At 54.6% G+C, this 27,408-nt stretch overlaps 1 protein-coding gene across 1 annotated transcript; it reads right to left on the bottom strand.

Moving 5' to 3' along the window:
- Window positions 1-160: 160 nt before the first annotated feature.
- On the bottom strand, window positions 161-26,012 carry RAB26 (RAB26, member RAS oncogene family). The gene is made up of 9 exons (XM_054391118.1): window positions 25,809-26,012; window positions 23,341-23,451; window positions 4,056-4,097; window positions 2,913-2,979; window positions 2,027-2,079; window positions 1,550-1,615; window positions 1,353-1,409; window positions 918-994; window positions 161-263 (listed from the first exon to the last, which is right to left on the bottom strand). The coding sequence occupies exons 1-9, from the start codon at window positions 26,010-26,012 to the stop codon at window positions 161-163; spliced, it is 780 nt and encodes a 259-aa protein (XP_054247093.1).
- Between the last annotated feature and the right edge of the window lie 1,396 nt (window positions 26,013-27,408).

The raw sequence follows: 27,408 nt of genomic DNA, 5'->3' as shown, positions 1-27,408 counted from the left end.
CTTCTGCTGCTGCTTCTCTCTTCCCCACGTCCCAGCTCACCTCTTAGCAGACACAGACATGACAGACAGACAGACATGCACACATTGTCCACAAGGAGAGAGAAAGAGAGCGTGGTGCAAGGGCAGGGGCCTGAGTCTCTGTACAGCTGTGCCCAGCACCTTAGGACCTGCAGCAGCCTGAGCCTCTCACTTCCTTCTTCACATAGTCATGGAGCTTGAATTTGGGCTCATTGGGCAGCTTCATGGACCTGTGCTTCAGTTCCCTGTGAGAGAAAAAAAAAAAATCCCCAAACTTACATTATTTCTCTGCCTGCTCCTAAGGTGCCTGGTCCAGCTTGGTGCTCTGGATGGTGCTCTGGAGTTTGGGTCTCCTGTGAGATGGCCAAGTGATGGCAGCTGGAGGTGGGAACCCAGAGAATGAAAAGGTGAGTGGTGAAGGTTATGAAGATGCTGAGGGGCCTGGAGCAGCTCTGTGAGGAGCAAAGGCTGAGAGCCGTGGGGCTGAGAGCCTGGAGAAGAGCAGCCCCAGAGGGCATCTGAGCAAAGCTCAGCAAGAGATAAAGGCTGGGGGCAAGAGGCTCAGTGGTGCCCAGGGACAGGACAAGGGGCAGTGGGCACAAAGTGGAACCCAGGAGGTTCTGCCTGAATGGGAGGAGAAACTTCTTTGCTATGAGCCCTAGAGCAGGCTGCCCAGAGAGGTTGTGGAGTCTCCTTCTCTGGAGGGCTTTCAAACCCCCTGGCCACTGTGACCCTGGGCAAGCTGCTGTGGGTGCCCTGCTGGAGCAAGGGGTGGGCTGGATGATCCCCAGAGATCCCTTCCAACCCCATCATGCTGGCATTCTGTGACATTTGTGGGTGTTTGCTGTGCTTCCCCACCACAGGAGAGGTACCCAGCATGGCATGCACCAGTCTCTCACTTTGCAATGGCTGTGAAGGCCAACTCGACATTGAGGCCACTTTTTGCGCTGGTCTCCATGAAGGGCACTCCATACTCCTGTGGGACAAGACACACTGGCATCAGAAACAACATCTGGGATGTTCCTGGGGGCGCCTGGCTCACACTGAGTCCTGGTCAACATCAGTGCCCACCCTGGGAGAGGAGCTCAGGTGTTTCTCACACAACTTTGGCAATAAATTTTAAGGAAGGAAGTAAAAAGAGAAAGTGAGGAGGAAGAGGAGAGCAAGACAAGAGAAGAAAAGCAAAGTGCTCTCAGATGTACTCTGTATCAGACAGGTCTCCAGTTAACCATTTCCCTGGTACACATCATCAGGTAAGTGGTGGCACAGTCACACACCCAGGGTCAGAACACCTCCCACTCCACTGCACCAGAGCAGAGGGACACCTCACCCACCTTGGCCAGCTTCTCTCCATCTTCCCTTTTCACCACTCTGTCCTGGGCTGAATCCACCTGCCAACAGGAATGCCAAAGAGCCATTGGGGATGATCTGAAAGGGTACCAGAAGGCCATGCCTATGTCCTCTTCTGCCCTCCAAGGCTTCCCTGCCCACAGCTCCATCAGGATAGGTGAAGCCATGGGTCTGAGCTCACCTTGTTTCCCAGTAACATGAGGACCACATCTTGCTGTGCATACTCATGGATCTCTGTCAGCCAAGCCTGGAGGGGGACAGCCAGAGAGAGAGAGGTTGGAACAGCTCTGGGAGGAGGAGGATGACGATGGGGGCCTGACCTGGTCCCGGACACTGGTTACCTTCCATAGCAAAGGCTGCTGGGCAGTGTTTTGTGGACAAATGGAGGAAGTGCCTGTGGGTTGTCCAGCTCAGAACCTCAGTGGTGCCAGGTCCTACAGCTCCCCGGAGAGAGCTCCAGGTTCAGGACCTCACAGGACCTGGTGTGATGGATCACAACTCCTTACCCTGAGATGTTAATGCCCCATGGCACCTCCCATGCCATTGAGCAGGGTGGTTTTGCAGGCACTTGGTGTCCCCTGTGCCCAGGAGATGAGGATTCCATCCCCTTAATTGAGGGCTAATTGTTCCCCAGCACGTTCTGCTGCCACTGCTGTACCTGGATGTTGTCGAACGAGGCTTTGTTGGTGACATCATAGAGCAGGAGCAGGGCTGTGGAGAGAGGGATCGTGTTGGTGCCAGTGTCATGGTGCCAGGCAGCAGCAGAGGGATGGTGTGTCAGTGCCAGTGCAAACAGAGAGATGTTGGCTGACACCATCCGAGAATCATGACACAATTTTTTGGGTTGGAAAAGACCTCTAAGATCATTGCATTGAACCCTTACCCCTGCCATGGCAGGGCACCACTCAACCATGGCCCTCAGCACCACAGCTCCACCTGAAACACCTCCAGGGAACTCCATCACTGCCCTGGGCAACCTGGGCCATTTGGGCCATTTGACAACCATTTTGGGGAAGAAATTGTTCCTCATGTCCAACCTCAACCTCACCTGGGCAATTTGAGGCCATTTCTTCTTGTCTCTTGGGAGAAGAGACGAACCCTCACCTCGCTCCAGGTAGAGCTCTTTCAGGAAGCAGCAGACAGCCAGAAGGTCTCCCCTCAGCCTTCTTTTCTCCAGGCTGAACCAGCCCAGCTCCCTCAGCTGCTCCTCCCCAGCCCTGTTCTCCAGAACCTTCCCTGGCCCCATTGCCCTTCTCTGGACCTGCTCCAGCCCATCAATGTCCTGGGAATGAGGGCCCTGGTATTTGAGGTGTGGCCCATTACAGGAGGACAATCCCTGCCCTGGTCCTGCTGGCCACCCTGTGGCTGATCATCAGGACGTTTGTAAGACTCGCGGTGTTTGTACCTCAACACGCAGCGTTCCTCCATCCTTGGTGGCTGCTTCCTACGAGGAAGCCACTCTGGTGCTTCCCAGCTCACCTGGGCTGAGTTCGGAGCTGAGATCCCCAAAGAGCCAGAGCAAGGGGGCTCCCTGGGGGGCTTACCGTGGGCATCCCGGTAGTAGGCATGGGTGACGCTGCGGAATCGCTCCTGCCCAGCCGTGTCCCAGATCTGGAAGGCAGATGGGAGCAGAGGGCTCAGCCATGATCTGCTGCCACCTGGGCTGCAGGACCCACCCAGCACCAAACCCTGTACAGATTCACGGACTGCACCGAGTGGGAAGAGACCCACCAAGGGCATCTTGTCCAACCCCCTGCAGGCAGCAGGGACTCCTCCAACCAGAGCTGGCTGTCCAGGGCCACATCAAACCTGATCTTGAACATCTCCAGGGATGGGGCCTCAACCACAGCCCTGGGCAACCTGCCCCAGCATCTCACCACCCTTACTGTGAAGATCTTCATCCTAATGTCCAACCTAAATGTGCCCTGCTCCAGATTCAAACCATTGCCTCTCATCCTACCAACACCAAACCCAACAGCTCAGTTCAGCCCCAGGAAGGTCCTTCAGCCCTTAGCTGATATGAAATCTGCTGCTGGATGCAGGCTGAGCCAGGGGATGTGAATCACTTTGGAGGATCCCTGTCACCCTCCTCCAGTCCTTTCAAAGCAGGAGCCATGTGGAAAACCCCAGGCAAACCCCACTGGTGCTGCTTTGGTGTTACCAGCTCTGGCCCCAGGCACAGAGTCACAGACTGGTTTGGGAAAGAGCTTTAAGGTCATAGGGTCCAATCCTTAACCCAGAACTGCCAGGGCACCATGGCCCTCAGCACCACGGCCCTCAGCACCACATCTACACAGCTTTGAAACCCTTCCAGGGATGGCATGGTCCAGCCCTTGACAACCCTTTTGGGGAAGAAATTGTTCCCCTTGCCCAACCTAAACCTGTGCTGGTGCAACCTGAGGCCATTTCCTCTTGTCCTGTTGATTGTCACTTGGGAGAACAGATTGTCACTGAGTGCCAAGGAGACCAGGGGGCTGGGACAGGGGTCACCATGGCCAGAACAACCCCCAGCCTTGATCAGGTGCCCATCAATGGGACAGAGCAGGCAAAAGTGCTCATAAGGCTGTCCTGGGCAAAGGATGGAGATGAGGGACCCATTTCTGGGCACTCCTCTGCTGAGGGGCTTTGCCCATCCCCAAACGCCCAGAGAGGAGGTGGAAGCTGCTACTGGGGTCACAGGGACATACCTGCAGCTTTACCTTCACCCCATCCACTGTCAGCACCTTATTCTGAAAGAGAAGAGAAAGGTTGATGAGCAGCGAGTGGGACACTGAGGACCTCAGGAAGACCTCTTGTGCACCCTGGTCCCCCATCCCAGGGGGTGTTTGCTCTTGAGCCCTCAGGCTGATCTCAGCTCCCCACACATTGGTCCCCACACCTGTGCCACTTGCGGCATGGAGCAGCCAGAAGATAACCGAAGATCATTCTCTGGGTCTGCTGCAAGCTGCATCTCTTTGGACGCTTCAGTCCCCACGTCAGCAGAGCTGGGAGACCTCTGGCAATGAAGGAATGAGCAGCAGCATCCCACCTCTATAAGACACAGCCAACAACTCCATATGAAAAATCTCTCCCCTCCCTGCTGTTGGAACCCGTTTTTCTCCCAGGGAGCACCACTTTCTCTCTGCTTTGTTGTTTTGGTGGTTTTTTTCCCTGTTTTGCTTTTTTTTAGCAGGAAAGGTGGCAAGGAGGAAGTGAGGGGGCAGTGCTCCTCCATGCTGCTTCAGAGGGTTGCCCCCAAGTCACCACCTGCCAGCATGGTGGGGCTGGAAGGGACCTCTGGAGATCATCCAGTGCAAACGCCCTGCTAAAGCAGGGCACCCACAGCAGCTTGTTCAGGGTCACAGTGGCCAGGTCTCAGTTTGGAATCCCTCCAGAGAAGGAGACTCCACAGCCTCTCTGGGCAGCTTGCTCCAGGGCTCCAAAGCCAAGAGGAAACTTTTTATGACTTCATGGAGCACATCCTGACTGAGCTGGGAGCTGTGCAGGACCATGGGGTGTCCATTAGTGCCCTTCTGGGTGCCTGTGCCAGGCAGTGGGGGCTTGGGATGGATGCTGACCACATCACAGAGCAACCACTGTCCCAACAAGCTAGACCAGCCTCTCCAAAGATCAGATACAATCCTAAAGATCCAGAGGAAGGAGCAGAGAAGAGGTTGATTTGCCTGCAAAATCCAGAGGAATTAACCTGGTAAGCAGCTGAACACGATGAAAACACAGCCAGGGACCCTGCTGTCACTTCTTATGACCACTTCAAATCCTCTTTGCTCCAGAGCAGGTGTGGGATGCTCTCCCCAGCAGACACACAGCCTGACCCCAAATGAGCTTCATCAGCTCAGCCCACCTTCCCCAGCAGCAGTGAGCAGAAGCACGGCCTCTGCCCCAGATTATCCCACCCAGGGCTGGACATGCCACCAGAACCCTCCTGGGCAAACAGTGGTACACAGGTGCCAAGAGCCATCCCTGTATGTCCCACAGCACTCAGCACCAAGTACCACGCACCTCGGGGTTCTGGCACCCAGTGTTATTCCACCAGGATCACAGAATGACAGAATTGTTTCAGTTGGAAGAGACCTCTAAGCTCATCCAGTCCAACCAACAGCCCAACACCACCATGGCCATAAACCATGTTCCAAACCATGGCCACACATTTCTTGAATACCTCCAGAGATGGGGACTCCACCACCTCTCTGGGCAGCCTGGTCCAATCCCTGACCACTCTTGCAGCAAACAAATTGTTCCTCATCTCCAACCTAACCCTCCCCTAGCACAATTTCAGGACATTTCCTCTACATCTATAACCTGATACTAAGAAGAGACCAAGCCCTACCTGGCTCCAGCCTCCTCTCAGGGAGCTGTCTCCCCTCAGCCTCCTCTTTTTCCAGGTTGAACACCCCCAGGGCCCTTCGCTGTTCCTCACAAGATTTGTTCTCCAGACCCTTCACCAGCCTTGTTGCCCTTGGATGGTGCCAGCAAGGCTCTATTGTGGCTGTTTGGGTGGTTTCTAACAGGGCAGAAGAGCATCTTGGCTCCTGCATATCAACAGTGGCCCGGCAAGGAAGGGAGGGCAGGAAGGAGGCCGAGCACTAAACTGGCAGCATCTGCTGCAGCCAGCTCAGGGGAGACAGTAGTGGGCTATAAACACCTTCAAAGGCAGTGACTGGGGCGAGGGAGAGGAGCAGGAGTGATTCACAGCCGCGGAGCGATGAAAATCAGCAGCCAGGCTACAAAGTGGGGAGCTGCCAGGAGCTCAGGACCCATGCATGAGGCTGAGGCTATCTCCCAGGACATGAAACTGGGCCTGCTGAAGGCTTGAAGTGCTTAAACCTGAGGGTCCTCACTGCTGCAAGGTGCTCCTCAGCCCCCAGCATCTCCTCATGAGCCATGCCCAGGGTAGAAACACTCATTATGGTAAACAGCAAGGAGGAAGTCCAAGCAGAGGAGCTGCATGAGAACCACACTTCCAAGCACCAGTTTCACCAGTGCTTTCCACAAGAGATCTACTTTCTGAGCTCAACTTGCCCACCAAAACCCCAGGGCCTAGCTACATGTCCCAGTGCTGCACCAGCAGGGAGCCCTGGGCCCTGCACCAGCACAGTGCAAATCCAGACATCATCCCCAGCTAGCAGCGAGCTGCTGCTGCTGCCACCTGCCAGAGACCACACCAGGGAGGCTGTGTCAAGAGCTGCAGATGAAGGAGACCACTCTACATCTCCCCATTGACACTGGAGTGCTCGAGATCCTGGCACAAGCATCAGCAGCTCTCAGAGGGAACACTTGGTGTGCTGGATGGTGAGAAGGGATGAGGAAACTAAGAGCTTCATGTTAAAGACAGCGCCAAATAAGTGTCCTTCACCATGCAGCCCCAAAGCTGCACCAGCACCTCCAACTTGGAGGAGACCACGCACCGAGAGGGGGCTGTGCCCAGGGACGTGTCCATGTCCCCACCATGGCCATGCTCCATGGGTGACCAGCTTCTGGGAGCAGGAGACAGGGAGAACATGGCCCCAGCTCCAGGCACAGACCAGTGACCAGGAAGCATCTGGTGAGCAGCTGAGAAAGCTGAAGCTCCAGTGCTGCACCTCATGCCTTGACCTCCACTTCAGGAGCTTAGTTAAAAGCAAAGCTGGCAGCAGCAGGCTTCACACTAATAACCACTGACCTACATTTTAGGAGAGGTGCTACTGGGCCAGTTGAAAAGATGCAGAGAAAAACTGCATCCCCTGGGGTTTGAGTGTGGAGCTGAGCAGGGTTTCAGGGGAGGAGTTTCAGAGATGTTCCTGCAAGCAGGAGCTGCAGCTGGAGCCATCCAAAGCAGCAGCTGCTGCCTGCATCCCAGACTGAGCAAAAGGTGGGCATAGTGGGATGGGCAAAGGCAGAGGGCTGCTGCCAGCAGCACAACAGCTCATGTCTGTGCCACATGAACCAGATGCCCAAGTCTGCCCCCACACCAGAGCTCACAGACTTTCCAGCTTCCAATTACTATTATTATTATCGTTATTATTATTATTAAAGGAGCTGCAGTTCAGTCCCATGCTCACAGCCCTTCAGAGGCACCACCAGGAGGTGTTTAATGACTGATAAGCATCCTAAGACAAAAGAGGACGTGTGTCAGTCCCTGAAACATGAAATGTTCTCCCAGGGCTGAGGGAGCTTGTTCTGCACCTTGCACAGTTGAATATGAGAGAGGCAACACTGCCAGCAGCCCTCCCACCTTAAAGGAGGAGCACAAAATCCATGCCCACCCCTCAGCTCTGCTGGCACCCTTCGCTGTGCCAGTTTTCTGTGTCTTTTTTTCTGGGATGTTGACAATGTTCTTCAAATATCACCAAGCCAGGGCTGCAGTGGAATGCCCAGGGTGCCTTTGATGGAGGAACATGATGCTCCTAAGTTAAATAGTCCTCAGTATGTCAGATAAATAAAGTTGGAACCTTGCAGATGCCAGAAAAAATAAATTACGAAGTGCAGATGGTGCTCTGTTAAAAGCAGAGTAATCAACATGCCAGTGGCCACGCTGGCTGCAGCCCCAGCACCATCCAGCCCCAGTGATGGCAGCAGAACAACCGCGAGGAAGAAATTCTTTACAGGGAGGAAGGGGAGACACTGGAATAGGTTGCCTAGGGAGTTGTGAATGTCCCCTCCCTGGAGGTGTTCAAGGCCAGGTTGAATGAGGTCTTGAGCAGCCTGGGCTGGTGAGAAGTGTCCCTGCCCATGGCAGGGGGTTGGAACTGGATGAGCTTTGAGATTCCTTCCAATCCAAACCATTCAAAGATTCCATGACTGATTTGGAAGCTCCTCAAAAAGTGCACCCTGTGATGGATAATCACAGAATCATAGAATAGTTTGGGTTGGAAAAAGCCTCTAAGATTATCAAGTCCCAATGTCAACCCAGCCCCACCATGGCCACTAAACCATGGCCCCAGGTGCCATGGCCACAGTTTCTTGAACACCTCCAGGGATGGGGACTCCACCACCTCCCTGGCAGCCTCTTCCAATCTCTGACCACTCTTGCAGCAAAAAAAAAATTGTTCCTCATGTCCAGCCTAAACCTCCCCATAATTTCAGCCATTTCCTCTTCTTCTATCACTTACAGAATCAGAGATGCTGCCCCCATGCTGGTCTTGGATCAATTTTCAGTGGCTGTGGTTTGAGCAATGCCACTCCCCTGGTTCACAGGGTCCCCACAGTGCCACTGAACCATACTGGCTCCTGAGCCCACAGCAGGAAAAGAAGCAGGATAACGCAGGGTCAGCACTTGCAGGACAATCCTGCTTCTCCATGCAGTAACTCACTAATTAAAGCCTTAAAAAGTAAATTGGATACCTGGCTTAACTTACTTCCTAATTAATCTGACAAATGGAAAGCTGCTGGCTGACTCCATCAGAAAGTCACTGCACAATTGCTTGGGCTGGAAGAGACCTGTAAGATCAGCAGGTCCAACCCTTGACCCAGCACTGCCAGGCCACCACTGAACCCTGGCCCTCAGCACCACATCTCCAGGGCTTTGAAACCCCTCCAGAGATGGGGACTCCACCACTGTCCTAGCAGCCTGGGGCAGGCCTGGACAACACTTTTGGGGAGGAAATTGTTCCTCATGTCCAATCTAAACCTCCCCTGGGGAGACTTGAGGCCATTTCCTCTTGTCCTATCACTTATTCCTTAGGAGAAGAGACCAACTCCACCTGGCTCCTCAGGGAGTTGGAGAAAGCCAGAAGGTCTCCCCTCAGCCTTATCTTTTCTGGGCTGAACAAGCCCAGTTGCCTCAGCTACTCCTCAGAGGACTCCACCATTCTGGCTCCAACCAGGGAACCCCCACCCTGGCTCCCCAGTGCCTCTGAAGAGTTCTGGCTTCAGGAGCACCCACCAACACCCACCCACTCACCAGAGCATCCCTCTGTGCAGGTGGGTGCTGTGCGGCACAGCTGCAGCCCAGCAGGTGTGAACCCATAGTGGGGGCTGAAGGGATGCTGTGAGACCCTTGCCCCATGCCAAGGCAAGATCCGGATCCAACGCCCCACTCAGCAAAGCCCAGGGAGCCCCTTGCCTCCACCAGCACAAACCCAGTGCCAGGAGAAGCTGGGATGCAGTTGTGGAGCTGCAGCAGACAATCAGCACCTCCAAAACTGGCTGCAAAAACAGATGAAGGATCAATATGGAAAAGTGCCCAAACCAGCAGGACACTGCATCCAAGCTGCTCATTAAACCCCAAAGTTTTCCCACACACACGTGCTACTGCCAGCAAGCTGCTCCTGGCAGCTCAGTCTGCTCCAGCCTCAGCAGCCTGGTTCAGGGACAGCCTAGTCATTTGCCAAGGTCATGGCTTGAAAAGCAGCCTCATATTTTCTCCCTCTGAAAACTTGGTCCCTCAAAACTGAAGGAGAAATTTTCCTTTTCATCTGAGAAAATGAAAAGCCACCAAACCCAAAACCCAACCAAGACAAGTGTAGGGTCCAGCACCTGGGGAGGAACAACCTCCTGCAGCAGGACAGGTGAGGGTGACGTCTTGGGAAGCAGCTCTGGGGAGAAGGACCTGGGAGTGCTGGGGGACAACAAGTCCCCCATGAGCCAGCAATGTGCCCTTGTGGCCAAGAAAGCCAATGGTGTCCTGAAGTGAATGAAGAAGAGTATGGCCAGCAGGTCAAGGGAGATTCTTCTCCCCCTCTCCTCTGCACTGGTGAGGCCACATCTGGAGTACTGGGTCCAGTTCTGGGTTCCCCAGTTCAAGAGAAAGGGAACTACCCACTCCTGAGGAACACCACTCAGGCTTGTCTCCACTATGTCCCTAGCCCATGGTCTCCAAGTGGGTATGGATCCACCCCTCACCTCCATGGGTGCCCATGGATCCTCTCCTCCATGGGCACCACAGCCCCTTCCCACACCCTGCAACCCCCCCCAGGGACATCTGCAGGAGCAGGCTTTGTCAAGTGCCATGCATGTCCCACCAAAGCCCAGTGAACATCTCCCCAGCTGCCAGCCCTGCAGAGGATGAGACTCAAGGCTCTTGCTGGAGCAGACACAGCAGAGAATCAGGGACTTAACAGCTTCTGTCCACATCAGGCTGCACATAAAAGGTTTTTGCTGGCAAGCAGCAGAGAATCCTGTCTTAGGGACACATTAGAGCTAAGAGGATCTGGGGAAGATCACACAGTTTGAAATCAAGTCATGATCTACTTCTTGGCATTGCCCAGGGCACCCATGTCCTGCAGCCAACCAGCTCTGGATGCTGGTGGAGCAGCAGCTTGGTGACTTTGCTGGCTCAGCCCAGCAAAGAAGCGTCCTGGGGTGATCAAGGACGCAGTTTCCTGAAGGAGGCACAGGCAGGTGAGACTCACACCACTGCTGTTTTTAAACCTAATGGTGCTGTTGAGGCTCATGCCAACAGGCAGGAGAGGTGGCCATGCCCAGCTTTTGGATGTCCCCATCACATTGGAGCAAGCCTGTGAACAGCCCCAGAAATGGAGATTCCATCCTTAAAACCCCACAGGATAAGATCTGCCACAGCCACCCCAGAGACAGGAGCTGCTCTTCTCCAGGCTCTTAATCCCAGGGCTCTCAGCCTTCTCCTCACAGAGACATTCCAGGCCCTTCAGTATCTTCATAGCCTCTGCTGGACTCTCTCCAGCAGTTCCCTGTCTGGATCCAGGACTCCACATGAGGCCTCCCTAGGGCAGAGGGGAAGAAGAGTTTCCCTCGGACCTGTTGGTCACACTCTTCTCCCTGCACCCCAGGACACCATTGGCCTTCTCAGCCATGAGGGCACGTTGCTGCCTCACAGGGAACTTCTTGTCCCCAGCACTCCCAGGTCCTTCTCTGCAAAGCTGCTTCCCAGCAGGTCACCCTCACCTGGGGGTGCAGGAGGTTGTTGCAGGACCCTACATTTGCCCTTGCTGAGCTTCATAAGGTTCCTCACCCCAACCCTCCAGCCTGGCCAGGTCTTACTGGCTGCCAGCATAGACTGATGGGTATCAGCAGGAGAGCTACAGTCCACCCTGCAGCTCCCAGCACAGGGCTGGATCCTAGGAGGAGATGAAAGCCATGGCCATGTCCCTCCTCCCCACCCAGTGATGGTCTGCAGCAGCTCTCCCCTACCTTGCTGCATCATTCACCCCTTCCTTTCTTCCATCCCTTATCTTGTCCCCGCTTTAGAACAGAAAAGATCTTAACAACATATCCAGGATGACTCCTAAACCAGCAGCCTGGGAAAAAAAAGGGGCAGAGATGGCTTCTGCTGATCTGTGCCAGCACCTAGAGTAAGGAAGGTGGACTTTAAGTTATTTATCTTCATTTCCCCATCAAGGACACACCACTGCACTGCCAAGCAGAGGCGGAACCTCCTCAGAGCATTGCTGGGGACATCATTCTTCATTCACAGCCAACACAGTGCCTGCCAGTGCCACCAGAAGGAAAAATGGGCCCTCAGCTGCTGTTACCCAGGGAGCTGGGTACTCTGCTCCAGCAGGAAAGTGAAGCCTCCCATCAATTTTCCTCTCAAAGAAGCCAGTACCTGTCTCAGGAGTGCTGCTGTGCCCAGTGCTCCCCTCACAACAGCCTGTGGGGCTGGACAGTGCCACTGCCCACCAGCCACCCAGGCCCTGGCGACAGCAGGTAGCCCCACTCCCACGTGCTCCACCCTCTGTCACCTCCAAGGATGACAGACAGGATGATCCCTGCACAGAAGCAGCCTCAGACATGGTGGGGGACATGATTTGGACCAGCACAGTTTTTCCAGGCACAAGGTCCCTATGAACCACACTTCATCTGTCTCATTTCCAGCACAAAACCTGTCCCAGCTCAGGAGGGGTTTTTAACTGGTTTGGGTCCCAGAGCAGCCAGGCAATGATGGGTCTCATGGAAGAGAAATCCACCAGAAAACACCCAGTGAGGGGACCCCCAGTGTTGGGGCTTTCACAACATTGTACGATTATACTGAGTTCTAGGTGGTAACATGGGGTCATGGTATGGCGATGCTTAGAGGAAGGATATGTAAATAGTGTGGCTATGTTAACCAATCGGCTTCATGGAAGGGGTGCGTGCAGTACACGCGGACAAGACGGCGTAGCCAATAGAAGGACGCATGCTCGCTGCATGAAGGCCTGAGCGGAAATGTTTGGTCTATATAAGCAACTACTGATGGTTCAATAAAGTTGGATTTGAACTTGCATCACATTGATGTGTCGTTCTTCCCGCTCACCTGTATGGCTCGCGGCACCCCAGCCCAGTAGGATGGGCCTGCGGGGCTGTAAGCCCATCCCTCCTCCAGGAAAATTAGGAAGAATTAATTTTTCCTGGTGTTAAGCTTGGTCCAAATGTTTTCCACTGACCTGTCCCAGTCTGGAGAACGTTATAACCTGGTTTTGGAGCTCCAAACCATCCTCCTGGGCAGCTCATCCACCCTTGGCATGATCCCAGCTATAATCCACAGCTTTCCTGAAGGCAGAAGGGTCACTGCTGGGAGAAAGGTGCTGCTGAGAAAGGCTCTCCTGTGTGCTATCAGCTGGACCTGCAACTGCAGCTGGAGGGACACCTGGGCTTCTCCAAAGCAAAGAACTGGCACCAAAGGGATGGAAACCTGCCCAGAGTTTCAGAGCAGACTTTACAACCCAATTACAGCCTATCAGGTCTGACCATCCAGCAGCAAGCATCCCAGCAGCAGGAACATGCTGTCTTCTGTAGACAGTGCTGCAAACTGAGCACTTCTCATCCCTGACAACAAAATTGTCATCCCCAAAGGGCTGACAGATGAAGGCGGAGCTGCTTCTCGCAAACACTCACATCCTTCACCTGCAGCTTCAGCAGACAGCTCCTGAAAGCTGGCACCTTGCTGAGCAGCAGATCCAAGCCCAGCTGAAGCCTTCAAAGGATCTGAGGAAGAGAGAGACCCTGAAGCTCTAATGAGATCTTCTGCAGTCTGTACAAATCCATGAAGACCCTGGGAATGACAGATCTCAGGTTTTGGTGCTCAATGATACCCCCAGACCCAGTCAGAGGCACCAATGGAGGTGCTGAGGGGCCTGGAGCAGCTCTGTGAGGAGCAAAGGCTGAGAGCCCTGGGGCTGAAAGCCTGAAGAAGAGCAGCCCCAGAGGGGAGCTGAGCAATGCTCAGCAAGAGATAAAGGCTGGGGGCAAGAGGCTGGAGCCAGAGTCTGCTCAGTGGTGCCCAGGGACAGGACAAGGGGTAAGGGGCACAAAGTGGAACCCAGGAGGTTCCATCTGAACAGGAGGAGAAACTTCTTGGTTGTGAGGGTGCTGGAGGCCTGGAGCAGGCTGCCCAGAGAGTGCTGGGTTTGTTCAGACTTGAGAAGAGAAGGCTTAGGGGAGACCTTGTCCCAGTACATAAAGGGGTACTGGACCAACCCTCCACCAAACCCCTGTTGCAAGATGGATGCTCATTCAGCCCCCTCTGACAAGGAGGCCCCCAGAGAGGGTCTTTGCTACAAACCCCCCAGCAATGAGCCTGGGCTGAATTATTCATCCAGCTCTGCAGCTGGCTTTTAATTAGTCAACAGCTCAGAGAAAGCAGCAGGGTACTGCTGCTGTTGAGTGGCTCACGGGAAGCAAAGTCCTGAAATCTGGACCAAATTCAGCATCACTTCCCAAGGTCCTGGGCAAGGGTGGCTCTGTACTTCTCAGAGCAGCTGAAGATCCATGAAACAGCCTCCTGAGGCTCACTTTGGGAGGAAAAAAAGCCTTAATAGGGGGTGGTACAGCATGAGCCTAGAAAGGGTTGGGTTGGAAGAGACCTTAAAGATTAACCAGATCCAACCTCCTGCCATGGGCAGGGACACCTCCCACCAGCCCAGGTTGCTCAAGGCCTCATCCAGCCTGGCCTTGAACACCTCCAGGGAGGAGGCATCCACAGCCTCTCTGGGCAAGGTTTGGTGTAAAGGAGCCAGGTGTACTGGCACCAACAGCTCCCCCTGGCAGTGCTGGTACCTGGAGCTGAGTGGGTCCAGCTTCATCATGGGTCCTGAAGAGCAGCAGCAGTGGTAGGGCAGGATCCCCTGTTGCTCCTGTGCCCCCCAGCACACAGCTCACCCCATCTCCTATCCCTGGCAACCACCTTAATGCCACAGCTGGTGCCCGTTGGTGAGGCACTGGCATGGTTGCCATAGTGATGTCCACGCAAGCGAAGCTGCAGAAGCCAAAAGCTCCATTTCTCTGCATGTCACACTTGGGCCAGGGACATCAGGCAGGGAGGAGGAAAACATCCTGCGACAGGGGTGGGCTAGAGGAGGAGCGGGCTGGCTGCAGGTGCACACCGCATCCAGCTGGGCTGGTCGGGCTGCATTGATGCAGCAGGACACAGCTCCCCATCAGCCCTCTCCTCGAGAAATTACATCTAGAAAACCCACTCAAAACAAAACAAAACAAAACCTGTCCAGATGTTCACACCAGGACCAGCTGCATCCTCACAGACATGTTGCTGGTCTTATGACCTCTAGAAAACCTTTCCTGCCTTCTGGCAGCACTGACTCAACCTGCTATATCTGTCACACCAACATTTTCCCCAAGTCACTGAGGTCCCCAGACCCACACTGGGTTTCTCCTCACCCTGGGACAGATATGGACCAGGGTAGTAAGCATCAGCCTTTAAAGCTGAAGGACCATGAGCTCTTAACATATATTAGTTATGATCAGGGAGAAATATTCTTCCAGTGTAGCCATAAAGATGAAATATTTTCTGCTGGCTTTGAGAGGTCCTGCAATCCTTCACGTCAGTGCTCAGCCAGGATGCCTCTGCTAGCCAGACAGAGCTGTATGAGTTACACCACTGGGCTGGAGATCCCTCACTGGGGAGCAGAGGCAGCTCCATCACTTCCGGATGGGGCCAGCAGCATGTATCCAACTGGGATCCACAGTCCAAGAGAGACAAGGAACTACTGGAGAGAGACCAGCAGAAGTTATAGAGATGCTGAAGGGCCTGGAGCATCTGTGTGAGGATCAAAGGCTGAGAGCCCTGGGGCTGAGAGCCTGCAGAAGAGCAGCCCCAGAAGGGAGCTGAGCAATGCTCAGCAAGAGATAAAGGCTGGGGGGAAGAGGCTGGAGCCAGACTCTGCTGAGTGGTGCCCAGGGACAGGACAAGGGGCAGTGGGCACAAAGTGGAACCCAGGAGCTTCCATGTGAACAGGAGGAGAAAATTCTTTGCTGTGAGTGTGCTGGAGCACTGGAGCCACTTGTGGGACCATCCTGCCTCCTGCCTCCATGGCTCAGGTCCCTCCACCCTTTTGCAAACACAAAGAGGAAAGTGGCTCCTCCACACACGCCTACCAACATCACCAGTATCTCCACTAGGAATACACCTCCTGAAGGTAAACAGCTAGTCAGTGGGAAGGAAAGGAGTAAGTGGTTCCACAGAGGGATCAGGGGGGCTGAGAAAACGAGACCCAAGAGGCAGGGATGACCCTGAAGGCCCATATGGAGCTGGAAGAAGCTCCCCACCCATGCCCATAGAGCCAGCTGCCCTCCCTCTGCTTTCAAAAAAACCCCAAGTTGTGCAGAGCTGAACTCAAGGGTTTAGCACAAAGCAAAGATGAAAGTGAAAAGCCAAATGTATTCCATGTAACATTCAAACCATTTAGGCTTCCTCCAGACCCATTTCAAAGTTTTGGTGTCTATAAAATGCTCCCTCCCAGGCACCACGAGTGGACCCAGAGTAACGCCTGGCAGGGTTCTGGGGCACCTGATGCTCTGGCACCCAAACTGGTCTCCCCCAGGGGCAATTTCTCACTTGGCACCACGTGGAGAGTCACAGACGCACCACATTTGTATGCTCACAGCCTTCATCCAGCACCTGCCTCCTCCTCAACCTGCTCCTTCACCAGGAACTTGTGAAACTGATGTGGAGCAGGGCACAGATGCCCAAAGACTGTGATTCACGGATTCATGGAATGGGTTGGGTTGGAAGGGACATCAAAGATCATCCAGTTCCAAACCCCTGCCATGGGCAGGGACACCTCCCACCAGCCCAGGTTGCTCAAGGCCTCATCCAGCCTGGTCTTGAACACCTCCAGGGAAGAGGCATCCACAGCCTCCCTAGGCAAAGTTTGGTGTAAAGGAGCCAGGCGTACTGGCACCAACAGCTCCCCCTGGCAGTGCTGGTACCTGGAGCTGAGTGGGTCCAGCTTCATCATGGGTCCTGAGGAAGAACTTCAGCAAACTGGGCATCCACAACTTCCCTGGGCAACCTGTTCCAGTGTCTCACCACCTTCACTGTGAGGTGCTGGTGCCCTTCCAGGAGCATCTCCCATGTAGCCCCACATCCCTGGCTGGCAGCTGAAATGGATGCAAGAATTTCACACTCAGATTAAACACCCAATCTATTCTGGGTGGTAGCGCCAGACACCAAGGGGATGGGAGGGGCCCCGGGGTGCTGGGAGCCAGGAATGCACCTTCACACCATCCTGCAAACTGGCAAAGAGTTTTCTGAACCAGGCTCTGGTTCTTGAAGGCTGCTTCAGCTGCTCATTTCAAGAGTAGCTCAAGCACTTCCCTGCTTTGGAGACATTCATCTGATTCCTTTTATTTGCTTCCCTCAAGGCAGGAATGGAGCCTGTTGTCTGCTGAGGATTACAACCAGCACCAGGAGTGTTTGCAGTTTACTGGTGTGCTGCAGAACTGTAGCACAATGAGGAGGGTTTGTCATTTTTCAGATGCAAAAGCTAAAGACACATGAATAAAATACAAGCAGATGTGAGGCAGCAGCTGCAGCCACGGGCACTGCTCACAGCATCTCTTGGCAACTGAACCCTGCATGCAAATGACTCCGGCTCTGCAAAGCTGGGTCCCTCTGCAAGGGAGGGGAGCAGCCACTGCAAGTAGAGCCAGGCTCCTTTTCCTGTGAAGAAAAATGGCTTTTTATTCCCTGAGAGCCCAGCCCTGGGAGCAGGGAACAGCAGCCAGCAGCAGGTGAGAAGAAGCCATCCTCAGAGGCAGTGATGAAATCAAAGGACCAACAAGTGCCTGCCCTCCTGTGCCAGCTCTCCAGGACCTGCTTCACCCACTGCTGGATTCAGGAACACCTGGTCCTTATGGCTCTTTACCCAGTCCAGAGTGGTAGCACCAGCATTGCCACTGGCACCACAGCCCCATGGAGGGGACATTTGTCCCAAGTGACCCAGGCAGGCAGCACTGAGCTGCCTCTGCCAGGTAAAGACCACCTGTCCCCTTCAGCGCCAGAGGGACCAACCTAAACCCACCCAACACAGCCTGCAGCATCTCCCTGCCCAACCTCCCTGACACATCACCACCTACACACAAAGTATGCCAACAGAAGAGAATAAGCCCTCTGCTCAGTGCCCAAGCAGATCCTCTCCCACTTTTTCCAGACTGATCTGTCAGAAAAATCATTCTCTGCTAATGCTCCATGCCAACCACTGAGAGAAAAGCCAGCCCTTGGCTTTCAGATGGCTCCAGGTTGCACCAACCCTTCAAAGGGATGTGGGACTGGAGCATCACTCCAAGGGCAGGGATGCAGGTGCCAACCAAGGATCATCAGACGATAAGGGCATCTACCTGTTCCTCTTCTGAGCAACTGGAGACCCAGGACCAGACTTGCTGAATCCAGACCACAGCTACTTTGCACACCCTACATGGCTGTAACAAAGCTTTCAGAGACTCATAGAATCATTTCAGTCACCTTTCAGGCCTTTCAGCAACTCCAACCATTCTCTAACTCTAACCAGTCTGGTGCTAAACCACCTCTCTCAGCACCATATCACTGCCCTTCTTCAACACCTTCAGAAATCTGCAAAATTAACCTCACCCAGGGAGGGAGCAGGCAGCCAGGAGCTGCTGATGGAAGGTGCACACAGGCAGACACGCAGACACCAAACAGAGATGCAAAAACCTCTTATGCAAACCCCACATTAGACACCAGTGATTGCAGCCCTGGAGCAGCACAGGGCTGGGTGTAATCAAGAGTCCTCACCACTCAGGGTGACATAAAATAAAATAAAATAAAATAAAATAAAATAAAATAAAATAAAATAAAATAAAAGTGACAGCTTTTATTTACAGCATGCAGATTAACTGCATCAGGGCCAAGGCTGGAGCAGGGGGCACAGCAGGGCTCCACAGGGCGACAACCAGCAGAAACTCCTCCTGGGAATGTTGGTGCAAACGGGGAGGCATCAAAACTCAGCCAGCTGCTTGGGAAGCCCAAAGTTGTGCTGAAGCACAGGGGCTGGCTCCTCCTCCTCCTGCAGCACCTAAGCCTGCTTTGTGCCAGGAAGATGTTCATAGACTGGTTTGGGTAGGAAAGGACCTTTAAAGCTCTTCCAGTCCAACCCCACTGCAGTCAGCAGGGACATCCCCAACCAGAACAGGCTGCTCAGAGCCACAAACAACCTGACCTGGGATGGTGCCGGGGATGGGACAGCTCCCACCTCTCTGTGCAATCTGGGCCAGGGTCTCACCACCCTCAGTGTCAAACATTTCTTCTTTCATTCGGGTTGCCTCTCCTTGGGGCAGCAGAAGAGGACCAATACCACTGCACAGCTCAGAGAACACAAGGATAAGCTGCCCTGCTCTGAAGGCCATCAGCAAAGCTCTTCCTAATGGCTCCATCCCACTGATTAACACAGAACCCATTTCCCCTGCTAATGCAAAGAAACTCATTAGCACCTCTTCCCACGGAGAAAAGGCTCATCTTGATTTTTTTTTTCTTTCAGATTCCTCTCCTTTCAGGTCCAATTAGTACAAAAATGTTAATTTGCCTGACCCTGCAAAGCTTGGGGCTGTGACAACAGGCTGGGCACCTGAAATGGAGGTGGCCCCATGGAGCTGGCTGTCAGCACATCGTGGGCTCATGTGGCCTTTGGTTTCTCAGCTTCGCAAGCTGTTTGCTCCTGTTACTTAGCTGCTACACCAGGCAGAAGTGCTGCTGCCTGCACAGCTCTCCTCTCTGTCAATGTTTCTGCATGACAGCAGAAGGTAGCTCCTTCAGCAGCACTGAGAAATGGGATTCACACCCCTGAGGAAGAAAGCCGCTCTTCTCCAGGAGACCCTTCTCCCTGAAATCCTGGCAGATGAAGTTAGAAGAGCACACACATCCTGCCCAGCCAGCTGGGGAGAGACTAAGCACCCCCTCTGCACCCAAGCAGAGGGATCTGTTGAGACCCTCCAGCTCTGGAGATGAGCACAGGGCTGATGAGGAGCAGCTGAGGGAGCTGGGATTGTTCTGCCTGGAGAAAAGGAGGCTGAGGGGAGATCTCATTGCTCTTTATAGCTTCCTGAAAGGTGGCTGGAGTGAGGTGAGGGTTGGTCTCTTCTCCCAGGGGACAAGTGACAGGACAAGAGGAAATGGCCTCAAGTTGCCCCGGGGGAGGTTTAGGTTGGATATGAGGAATGATTTCTTTCCCAGAAGTGTTGTCAAGACCCAGCCCAGGCTGCCCAAGGCAGTGGTGGAGTCCCCATCCCTGGAGAGGTTTCAAAGCTGTGGAGATGTGGTGCTGAGGGCCAGGGTTTGGTGGTGCCCTGGCAGTGCTGGGGTAAGGGCTGGGCTTGATGATCATAAAGGTCTCTTTCAACCAAAACCATTCTGTGATTCTGTAAGAGGAGGAAGCAGACCTCTTAACACAGTTTGGCACAGCCACACCACAGCTCATGAGAGGGAATAATTAAGATCCTCATTATCTGTCCCTGGCTGAAAACCCTGAAGCCTGAGACACCAGAGACAGAGAGGGGTTTGCCCCCCAGGTGGATTTCCCCTCTGGTGGAAGCAGCACCATGACTGAGAGGTTCCTGTTGCCCAAGCCAGCCCCTTGCTCAGATTAAAACCCTGCCAGGAGCAAGACTTCTCATACCGTGGCAGCACCCACATGAGGGGGCTCACCTCAGCAGTGCACCCCCAGCTCAGCACCCTGGACACCTCAGCACTGCTCTGAATGAATGGGGTGGGTTGGTGCATTCCTTAGGAGCCAGAGATACTCCCCTAGTAAAACCAGTTTTCAAAGGGAGGAGAGCTGAGGGACCCAGCATCTCTGAGAGGAAAACTTGGGACTATTTTGCTGCACTTTTTTACTACTAAGATCATTATTTCCCTAGAAGCAGATTCAGATCAACATGGTTCTTTGTTTAAGAGACAACAACAAACACACACAGTGGAGGAGGTTCTCCACCGACCACAAACAGGAGGGAAACAACCTCCAGAGCACTGGGAATGGGAATCCTGGATTCATTTTAAACAGATTCCTATCCATTTCCATTCACACCCCCAAAAACCAGTGGCTGATGCTGGAACACACTGGGATGAGTGGATGAACTGGGAAAGGAGGTGGTGGGCAGCTGGGTGGGCACAGGAGCTGTCCTCTGACATGGCTCTGTCCCACCCCAGGGTGGTTCTCAGGCACCAGCTGGAATCAAGAGGAGAAGAGGCAGTCCTGAAAGCAACACTATGAGCCAGGCAGCTCTGTCCTCACCATGTCCCCAGCCTTTACCCAGGCTCCTGGCCAAGCAAGGTCACACGTGCACAGGAGCACAGCTGCCACATGCCCCAGCCTTGGGGACATCCCCACGGTCTCTGCCACCAGGAAGGCTGAGTGACTCTCACGAACCCTGCTTAGAAACCCCAATGCACCAAACCAGCACCCTGTGGTTGCTCCATGCCTCTCACACCAGTCCAAATCCAGAGCAAACACCCAGCAACCACCTGGGACTGATGGGTCACCTTCAGTGGTCACTTTCCCCAGCCACATGCGGTCCCACCAGCCCTGCTTGCTCCAGCCAGAACCCTGCTGCCAAATCCTGGGTTTACAGAGAAAAGAAGCCAGGATGTGACAGGTTTGTTGCTAGACAGACACAAATTAAACCCAAAATGTGCTCTTGCAGCAGAAGCCTCCAGCATTACCATCCCAGAGCTTCATCTGCATCATGATGCAGGCAGTGGGAGGAGCAGAGTTACACAGCCCCTGCACACAGGGGGATCACAGTGGAAATGGAGAGGGACCATCAAACAACCAGTTCTATGCCCCCTCTCCAAAACTATGAGTGCCTTACAAAGAGATTGGAGAGGGACTTTTGACAAGGATTTGTAGTGCCAGGAAGAAGGACAATGGCTTTGAGCTGAAAGAGGGGAGACTGAGACTGAAGACGAGGAAGAAATTCTTGACAGTGAGGTTAGAACAGGTTGCCCAGGGAGGCTGTGGATGCCTCCTCCCTGGAGATGTTCAAGGCCAAGCTGGATGAGGCCCTTAGCAACCTGGGCTGGTAGGAGAGTTCCCTGCCCATGGGAGGGGGTTGAGACTGGATGGTCTTTAGGATCCCTTCTGACCCATCCCACTCCGGGATTCTATGAATCAAGAGTTTTACATGACCCTCCCAGCTGTATCATCAGCCCATTTCAAACCCATGTGGCTCAGGCAGGTCCATTACAGGACTAAATTACCCCTAATTTGATTGCTGCTCTCTACAGCTGGTTCAGAGCCCCAGTCAGTAAGTCACAAGGGTTTATGACTGCCCTTCGTATCAATCATTGCCATGGGTAATAAAATGCTTTTCCTTTTAAGAACACCTGGAACACCCAGTAATTACCTTTGGATAAAAGGATGGGCTGGGATTTACCAGCTTCACAAGGTGCTGCTGCACCAGAAGCCTGTCTGCAGGGGAGAACCTGCTTTGTGGCAGCTTTCTGAGCTCTTCCACTCCTCACCAAGCCACTGTTATTCACACATGCAGTGAAACAGCAGGTTGCAAGAGACACCCAGCTCCCAGAAACCCTCCAAGAAAGAGGGAGATCTGAGATCTTGCTGAGAAAAGGCATCAGGAAGATGCAACACCAGTGTGTGGCACCACCAGCAGATCTTCACTGCACCCACCCACCCCCACCACAGCAGCGCCGCAGAGCCAAAAGCCATGACACAGCGCAATGGCCATGAGCAGGGACAGCACAGACACCTGGCACAGCCCTGGTCCTGATGGCTGAGCCCTCCACCCCCCCAGCCTGTGGCACCAGTCAGATATCCTGGAGAGCAGCAAGCTCATGGTTTGGGGGGAAGCAGATAGTTGGGGAACCAGAAGGCACCTGGGACCCAAGCCAGGCGTGCTGCTGGCTGCTGCTTTGGTAGCAAAAGCTCCTTTGCTTGCCCTTCCCAGCCTGCCACAAGGTTTGATGCCATCCAAGTCACCACCCCTGTTGCTCTACCATCTCATCCCAGGAGTGCCTGTTCCACAGCCCAGGGTGCCCATGGCAGCACCACAGCTCCCCTTCACCAGGGCCTGCCTGGACCACAGCATCCCTGGGCAACCCCCACCATCTCCCCCAGGGAAATAGGGCCAAGAAAAGGCTTCATAGACCCGAGCTGGCACCAAGACATTCCTGCCTGGCAAACGCTGCTCTGCCCACACCAGGGCACTGCAGGACAAGAGGTGTCTCCCTTTCTGCCCCACATTATCCCCTCTGTTGAGCAGGTTCCTGCTGTCCTCACCAGCACTGCACAGTCCTGACACGACGCCTTAGGGGCTGCCCCAGCACCAGGATGCTCCACCCAAACTATTATCCTCTGGGAGTTAAAAGATTTTCTTGGCACAATGCATACCCTTCCTGGCAGAGGGAGCAGGGCCACTCCATACTGCACTGCACTCCCACATTGGCACCCAAAGCTGTGCTGAGGAGATGCCTGCAGGGGACTTGAGTTTGTTGGGGTTTTTTAATAAAACCAAACAGCCCTTAACTAAAACACTGAAACTGGCTTAGGGAGACACTTTCATTGGGCAGATGCTCAGCCTCAGCATATTTCCTTTCATGAAGCAGGACCTGGAGCAGAAGAGGAGCTTCCCCATCCTTTTCCAACAGTAATGAGAAGGCTGCTGCCACCATCAGATGGTTACTCAGCCCTGAGGTGCCCTGGCTAGAGCTGACCACAGCTCAGGATGATGAGGTTGAAGTCCCTGAAGCAAACTTTTGTCACTCATCTGCAAAATCTATGGGTACCATGCCAGACCCCATGGGCAGGGGCTGAGGGACCCCCAGGCACTTACCCTGAAGTCAATCCCAACGGTGGAGATGAAGCTGCCAGCGAGGAAGGCTCCGTCTTTGAACCTCACCAGCAGGCAGGTTTTGCCGACCCCTGAGTCACCCACCAGCATCACCTGGGAGGAAGGGAGGGAAGGAAGGAGGGAGGAAGAAGGGGGTCAGACACCAGGCTCTGGGAAGGAAGTGCCATCACAGCTGTTACCCACCCCCAGAGCCCCAGCCCAGGAGCCACACCTTCCCCCAGCCAGCAGAGACACCGCCCCCCATTGGGGGCGCAACCCTGCCTTGACACCCAAGAGGTGCTGACCAGGTGAGGCCAGCTGTGACCTGATGGTCATGGGGCTCACACTGCCCAGAGCACCCCAAAACACCCCATCACCTCTGGGGCCTTCTAGGATGAAGACTTCAGGGGAGACCCCAACAAGGAGCACCAACTCCAGGGTGCTCTCAGCCAAGAAACTCCTTCAGCAGGACCCACACAACTTCACAGTTGTTCTCCCAGTCCTCAGTGGGTGCTGAGTGGGCAGCTCCCAGTGCCACCTGCCTCGGTTTCCCCACCCAGCAGCACCCAGATGCAGGTGGGGCAGGCACCCACCTGCCACAAAGAAGCCACATCAGACCCAGAACTGCTCTCAGTGCAGCCCTCTGCAGCCTCTGCTCAAACCACAACCCCTCCTGAGCCCTCCTGGTCCCCAGGGCCACCAATCCTGCTCCTCCCAGCTGGACAGATTGGACTTGATGATCTCTGAAGTCTTTTCCAACCTGGTTGATTCTGTAATTCTGTGACAACAGTTTCCTGGCATTGGAGAAATCCTGGAGCTGCACCCATGCCAATCTGCACAGCTTCACGCTGCCATGGCAGGGTTCCCTCTCCCTGCCGTGAGCCTACCACAAACCATTAGCCCGTGACTGGCACTGCCCTGGGTCACTCCGAACCCGTGCTGGAGCCATCAGAAGCAGCTAACCCCAGCACCACCCCACAGCTCAAGCTCCTGAAAAGCTGCAGCAGCCCCAGCTGTGGGTGTAGCTTGTTTGGGGGCAGGGGGACACCACTGAGATCCAGCTCTGGTGCTCCATCACCCACCCCTGCTAGGTCTCCTGTGGGAGCACCATGCACAGCCAGGTTCTGGCATAATGGGACTATGGGAGTAACAGCACAAAACCAAGGGAAAGGGGGAGCAAAGAGTAATTCTGGGTAGAAAAGACAAGTACTGATTATTTTTAACTTCCCAGACCTCTGTTCTAGAGCACAGTGACCCTTAAAGGCAGCTTCTCCCTACCCAGCACTGCTGACACCTCACCCAGGCAGGCTGCAGCACCCTGGGCCAGGCTCATGCCAAGGGCTCAGCAATCAGGATCTGGCCCTGAGCCCATGACTCGTGTTTGGCCACTGCCTCTGGCAGAGCTCAGGAACCTCCAGATGGGGGTGAGGGGAAAAGAAAATTTAATAAACTGGGGTTTGACTGAATATGAGGCAATTTTTCTCTGCCACTGGTAGAAAACCAGCCAGAGGCTGTGACCACCTGGTGCATTTCAGCTTGTCTGACACCTTGCTGGGCTCATCCCTGTCCCATGGGGGCAATGCCCAAGGATACCCCCTGCCTGGGCACAGAGAGGTGAGCTCAGGGTGCTGGGGAACACAGAGGTGGCTCCATTTTAGGGAGACTGTTGAACTGTTACTGCAGCTGTATTAAGACAAACCACCTACCAAAGCAACCAAATTCAGCTGGTGGACAGCCCTCACCTCAACCTTCACATGATGACAGCCACATTGGCTGCCATGGGCACCAAGCCAGGGCTGGGCTTGCCATAGCCAACTCCATCTTTTCCAAGCTCAATCTCCCACAGCTGGCTGGGAAGATCCATGCTGGAGCTGCAGTCGGATAGATCGCCTGAGCTGCAGCCTCGGCCAGGATGGCTTGGGGAGCTCCAAGCTGGGCTTGCATCAGGTGCATGAAAGAAAGGGGGACTGAGGGGGTTGAAATGCATTTGGTCTGTGACTCGGTCACCAGATCCTGAAGCCATCTGAGCCCTAAAACCAAGCACAATCTGAAGATGCCTCAACAGCAGCCAGAGCAGGTTGGACATGACTCAGGGAACAGTCACCCATGTCACAGCCCTGGGGTGTGGGTGTCAGAGAGCAACTAGAAGGCCACAACTGGTCTGAGCACAAAGCCTTTTGTCAGCACTTGTGAAAGTCCTGAAGGTGCAGTCCCACACCGAGCACTGGGATCTGCTGCCAGAGACCCGAACTGGGCGGCAAAGGATGGTGGGGAAACTGAGGCTGGGAGAGTGGGATACAGGGCTAGGAGAGAGGGATACTGGGGCTCGGAAAGAAGGATGCCCGCCCGGTCCCGGTTACTTCTCCGGCAGCCGCGGCAGTGCAGCCTCTGTGCCCGCACCCGATGGACCCGCACCGTGCACCGATCTCCCGCAGCTCTCTCAGCACCCACACCCCAGCCCAGATCCGCACCTTGAAAGCGAGATCGTAGAACTCTCCGCTGCTGCTCAGTGAGGGCCGCCCGGCCGCCGCTCCGCCGTTGCGGGGCAGCTCGGGCGTGGAGCCGCGCGGGCAACCGGCAGCGGGAGCTCGGCCGCTGCCCTGAGCGGCGGAGGGCAGAGCGGCGGAGGGAGCGGCACCGCCGCCCTTGCTGCGAGCCGCTTTCTTCCGTGACATGCCAGGGCCGAGGGGGTGCAGGCTGCACCGGCCACTGCTGCTGCCGCTGCCGCTGCCGCTGCCGCCGCCGCCTCCCCCGGCCCCGGTCCAGCCCCGCCGCCAATGGCAGCGCTGCGGGGGCGGTGGTGGGGGCCGGCCTCGCTCCGTTCCGCCTCGGTTACCGCGCACCGGAATCGGCCGGGATCTGCGAACGCGATTCCCACGGACCCACAGCGGGGGTCTGCATCTGAGGGAGGGTGCACAGCTGTAAGGGGGTTGCAGGTCAGCAGCCAGATTTGGGTCCCCCCAATCCAGGTTTGTCACAGTCGAGGCGCAGGGGAGGGGGTCGCTCGAGCCAGACGCGGACCATCGCGGACCGTCCTGGACGAGCATCAGGTGTGGGTCCTGCGCTTGGATCACAACAAAACCGTGAACGGTCCAGGCTTGGGGCAGAGTGACTGGAAACTGTCTGGTCAAAAAGGCCCTGGGGGTGTTGATTGACAGCAGCTGAAGATGAACCAGGAGGTGCCCAGGTGGACAAGAAGACCACCAGAATCTGGCCTGGATCAGCAATGGTGTGGCCAGCAGGAGCAGAGTACTGATGGTGCCCCTGTATTGCTGAGGCCACAGCTTGAACACTTGGTTCAGTTTTGGGGCCCTCACTCCAAGAAGGACATTGAGGGGCTGGAACGAGTCTAGAGAAGGACAACAAAGCTGGGGAAGGGTCTGGAGAACAGGGCTGGTGGGGAGCAGCTAAGGGAGCTGGGGGTTCTTCAGCCTGGAGAAAAAGGAGGCTGAGAGAGACCTCATTGCTCTCTGGGGCTCCCTGAAAGGAGGCTGGAGCCAGGTGGGGTTGGCCTCTTCTCCCAAGTAACAAGTGACAGAACAAGAAGAAACGGCCTCAAGTTGCACTAGAGAAGGTTTAGGTTGGATATGAGGAGCAATTTCTTCCCCAAAAGGATTCCCAAGGTCTGGCCCAAGCTGCCCAGGTCAGTGGTGGAGTCATCCTCAGAGGGAAACATTTTAAAGCCTTGGAGGTGTGGTGCTGAGGGCCATGGTTCAGTGGTGACCTGGCAGGGCTGGATTAACGGTTGGACTCAATGATCTTATAGGTCTCTTCCAACCCAAACCATTCCATGACTCTTCCTGCTGCTGGCAGCATCCCTGCAAGAGATCAGATCTGAGGGCAGAGTGTGCGCTGCTGAGGCATATGCTGGAGGTTTTTATCTCCAGTCTGTCTCAGCAACTGGTTTCATGAGCAACACTTGGCATCCTTCTCTCAGCTGCAAATTGAAGTGTCACCTGAGACATTTGCAGGTCTCTCAGCTGGAATAAATATCTTCAGCTGTGTGACATATTTCCAGTGGCACAGCCTCATCCTGAGTGGAAAAGAAGGCTGGCAGGCACAGTGACAGCA

This window comes from Indicator indicator, chromosome 22, assembly GCF_027791375.1.
Source record: "Indicator indicator isolate 239-I01 chromosome 22, UM_Iind_1.1, whole genome shotgun sequence".
Classification (NCBI taxonomy): domain Eukaryota; kingdom Metazoa; phylum Chordata; class Aves; order Piciformes; family Indicatoridae; genus Indicator; species Indicator indicator.
Note: the sequence above shows the minus strand (reverse complement) of the source record. Positions and strands in the feature narration are given on the sequence as shown.

Excerpts from the sequence above, each read along its gene's own strand:
- RAB26 (XM_054391118.1), bottom strand. The coding sequence starts at position 26,012 with ATGTCACGGAAGAAAGCGGCTCGCAGCAAGGGCGGCGGTGCCGCTCCC. Across the intron at positions 2,980-4,055 it reads GGGTGAAGGTAAAGCTGCAG|ATCTGGGACACGGCTGGGCA; the intron begins GTATGTCCCTGT and ends TCTGCCTTCCAG. Across the intron at positions 995-1,352 it reads ATGGAGAGAAGCTGGCCAAG|GAGTATGGAGTGCCCTTCAT; the intron begins GTGGGTGAGGTG and ends CTTGTCCCACAG.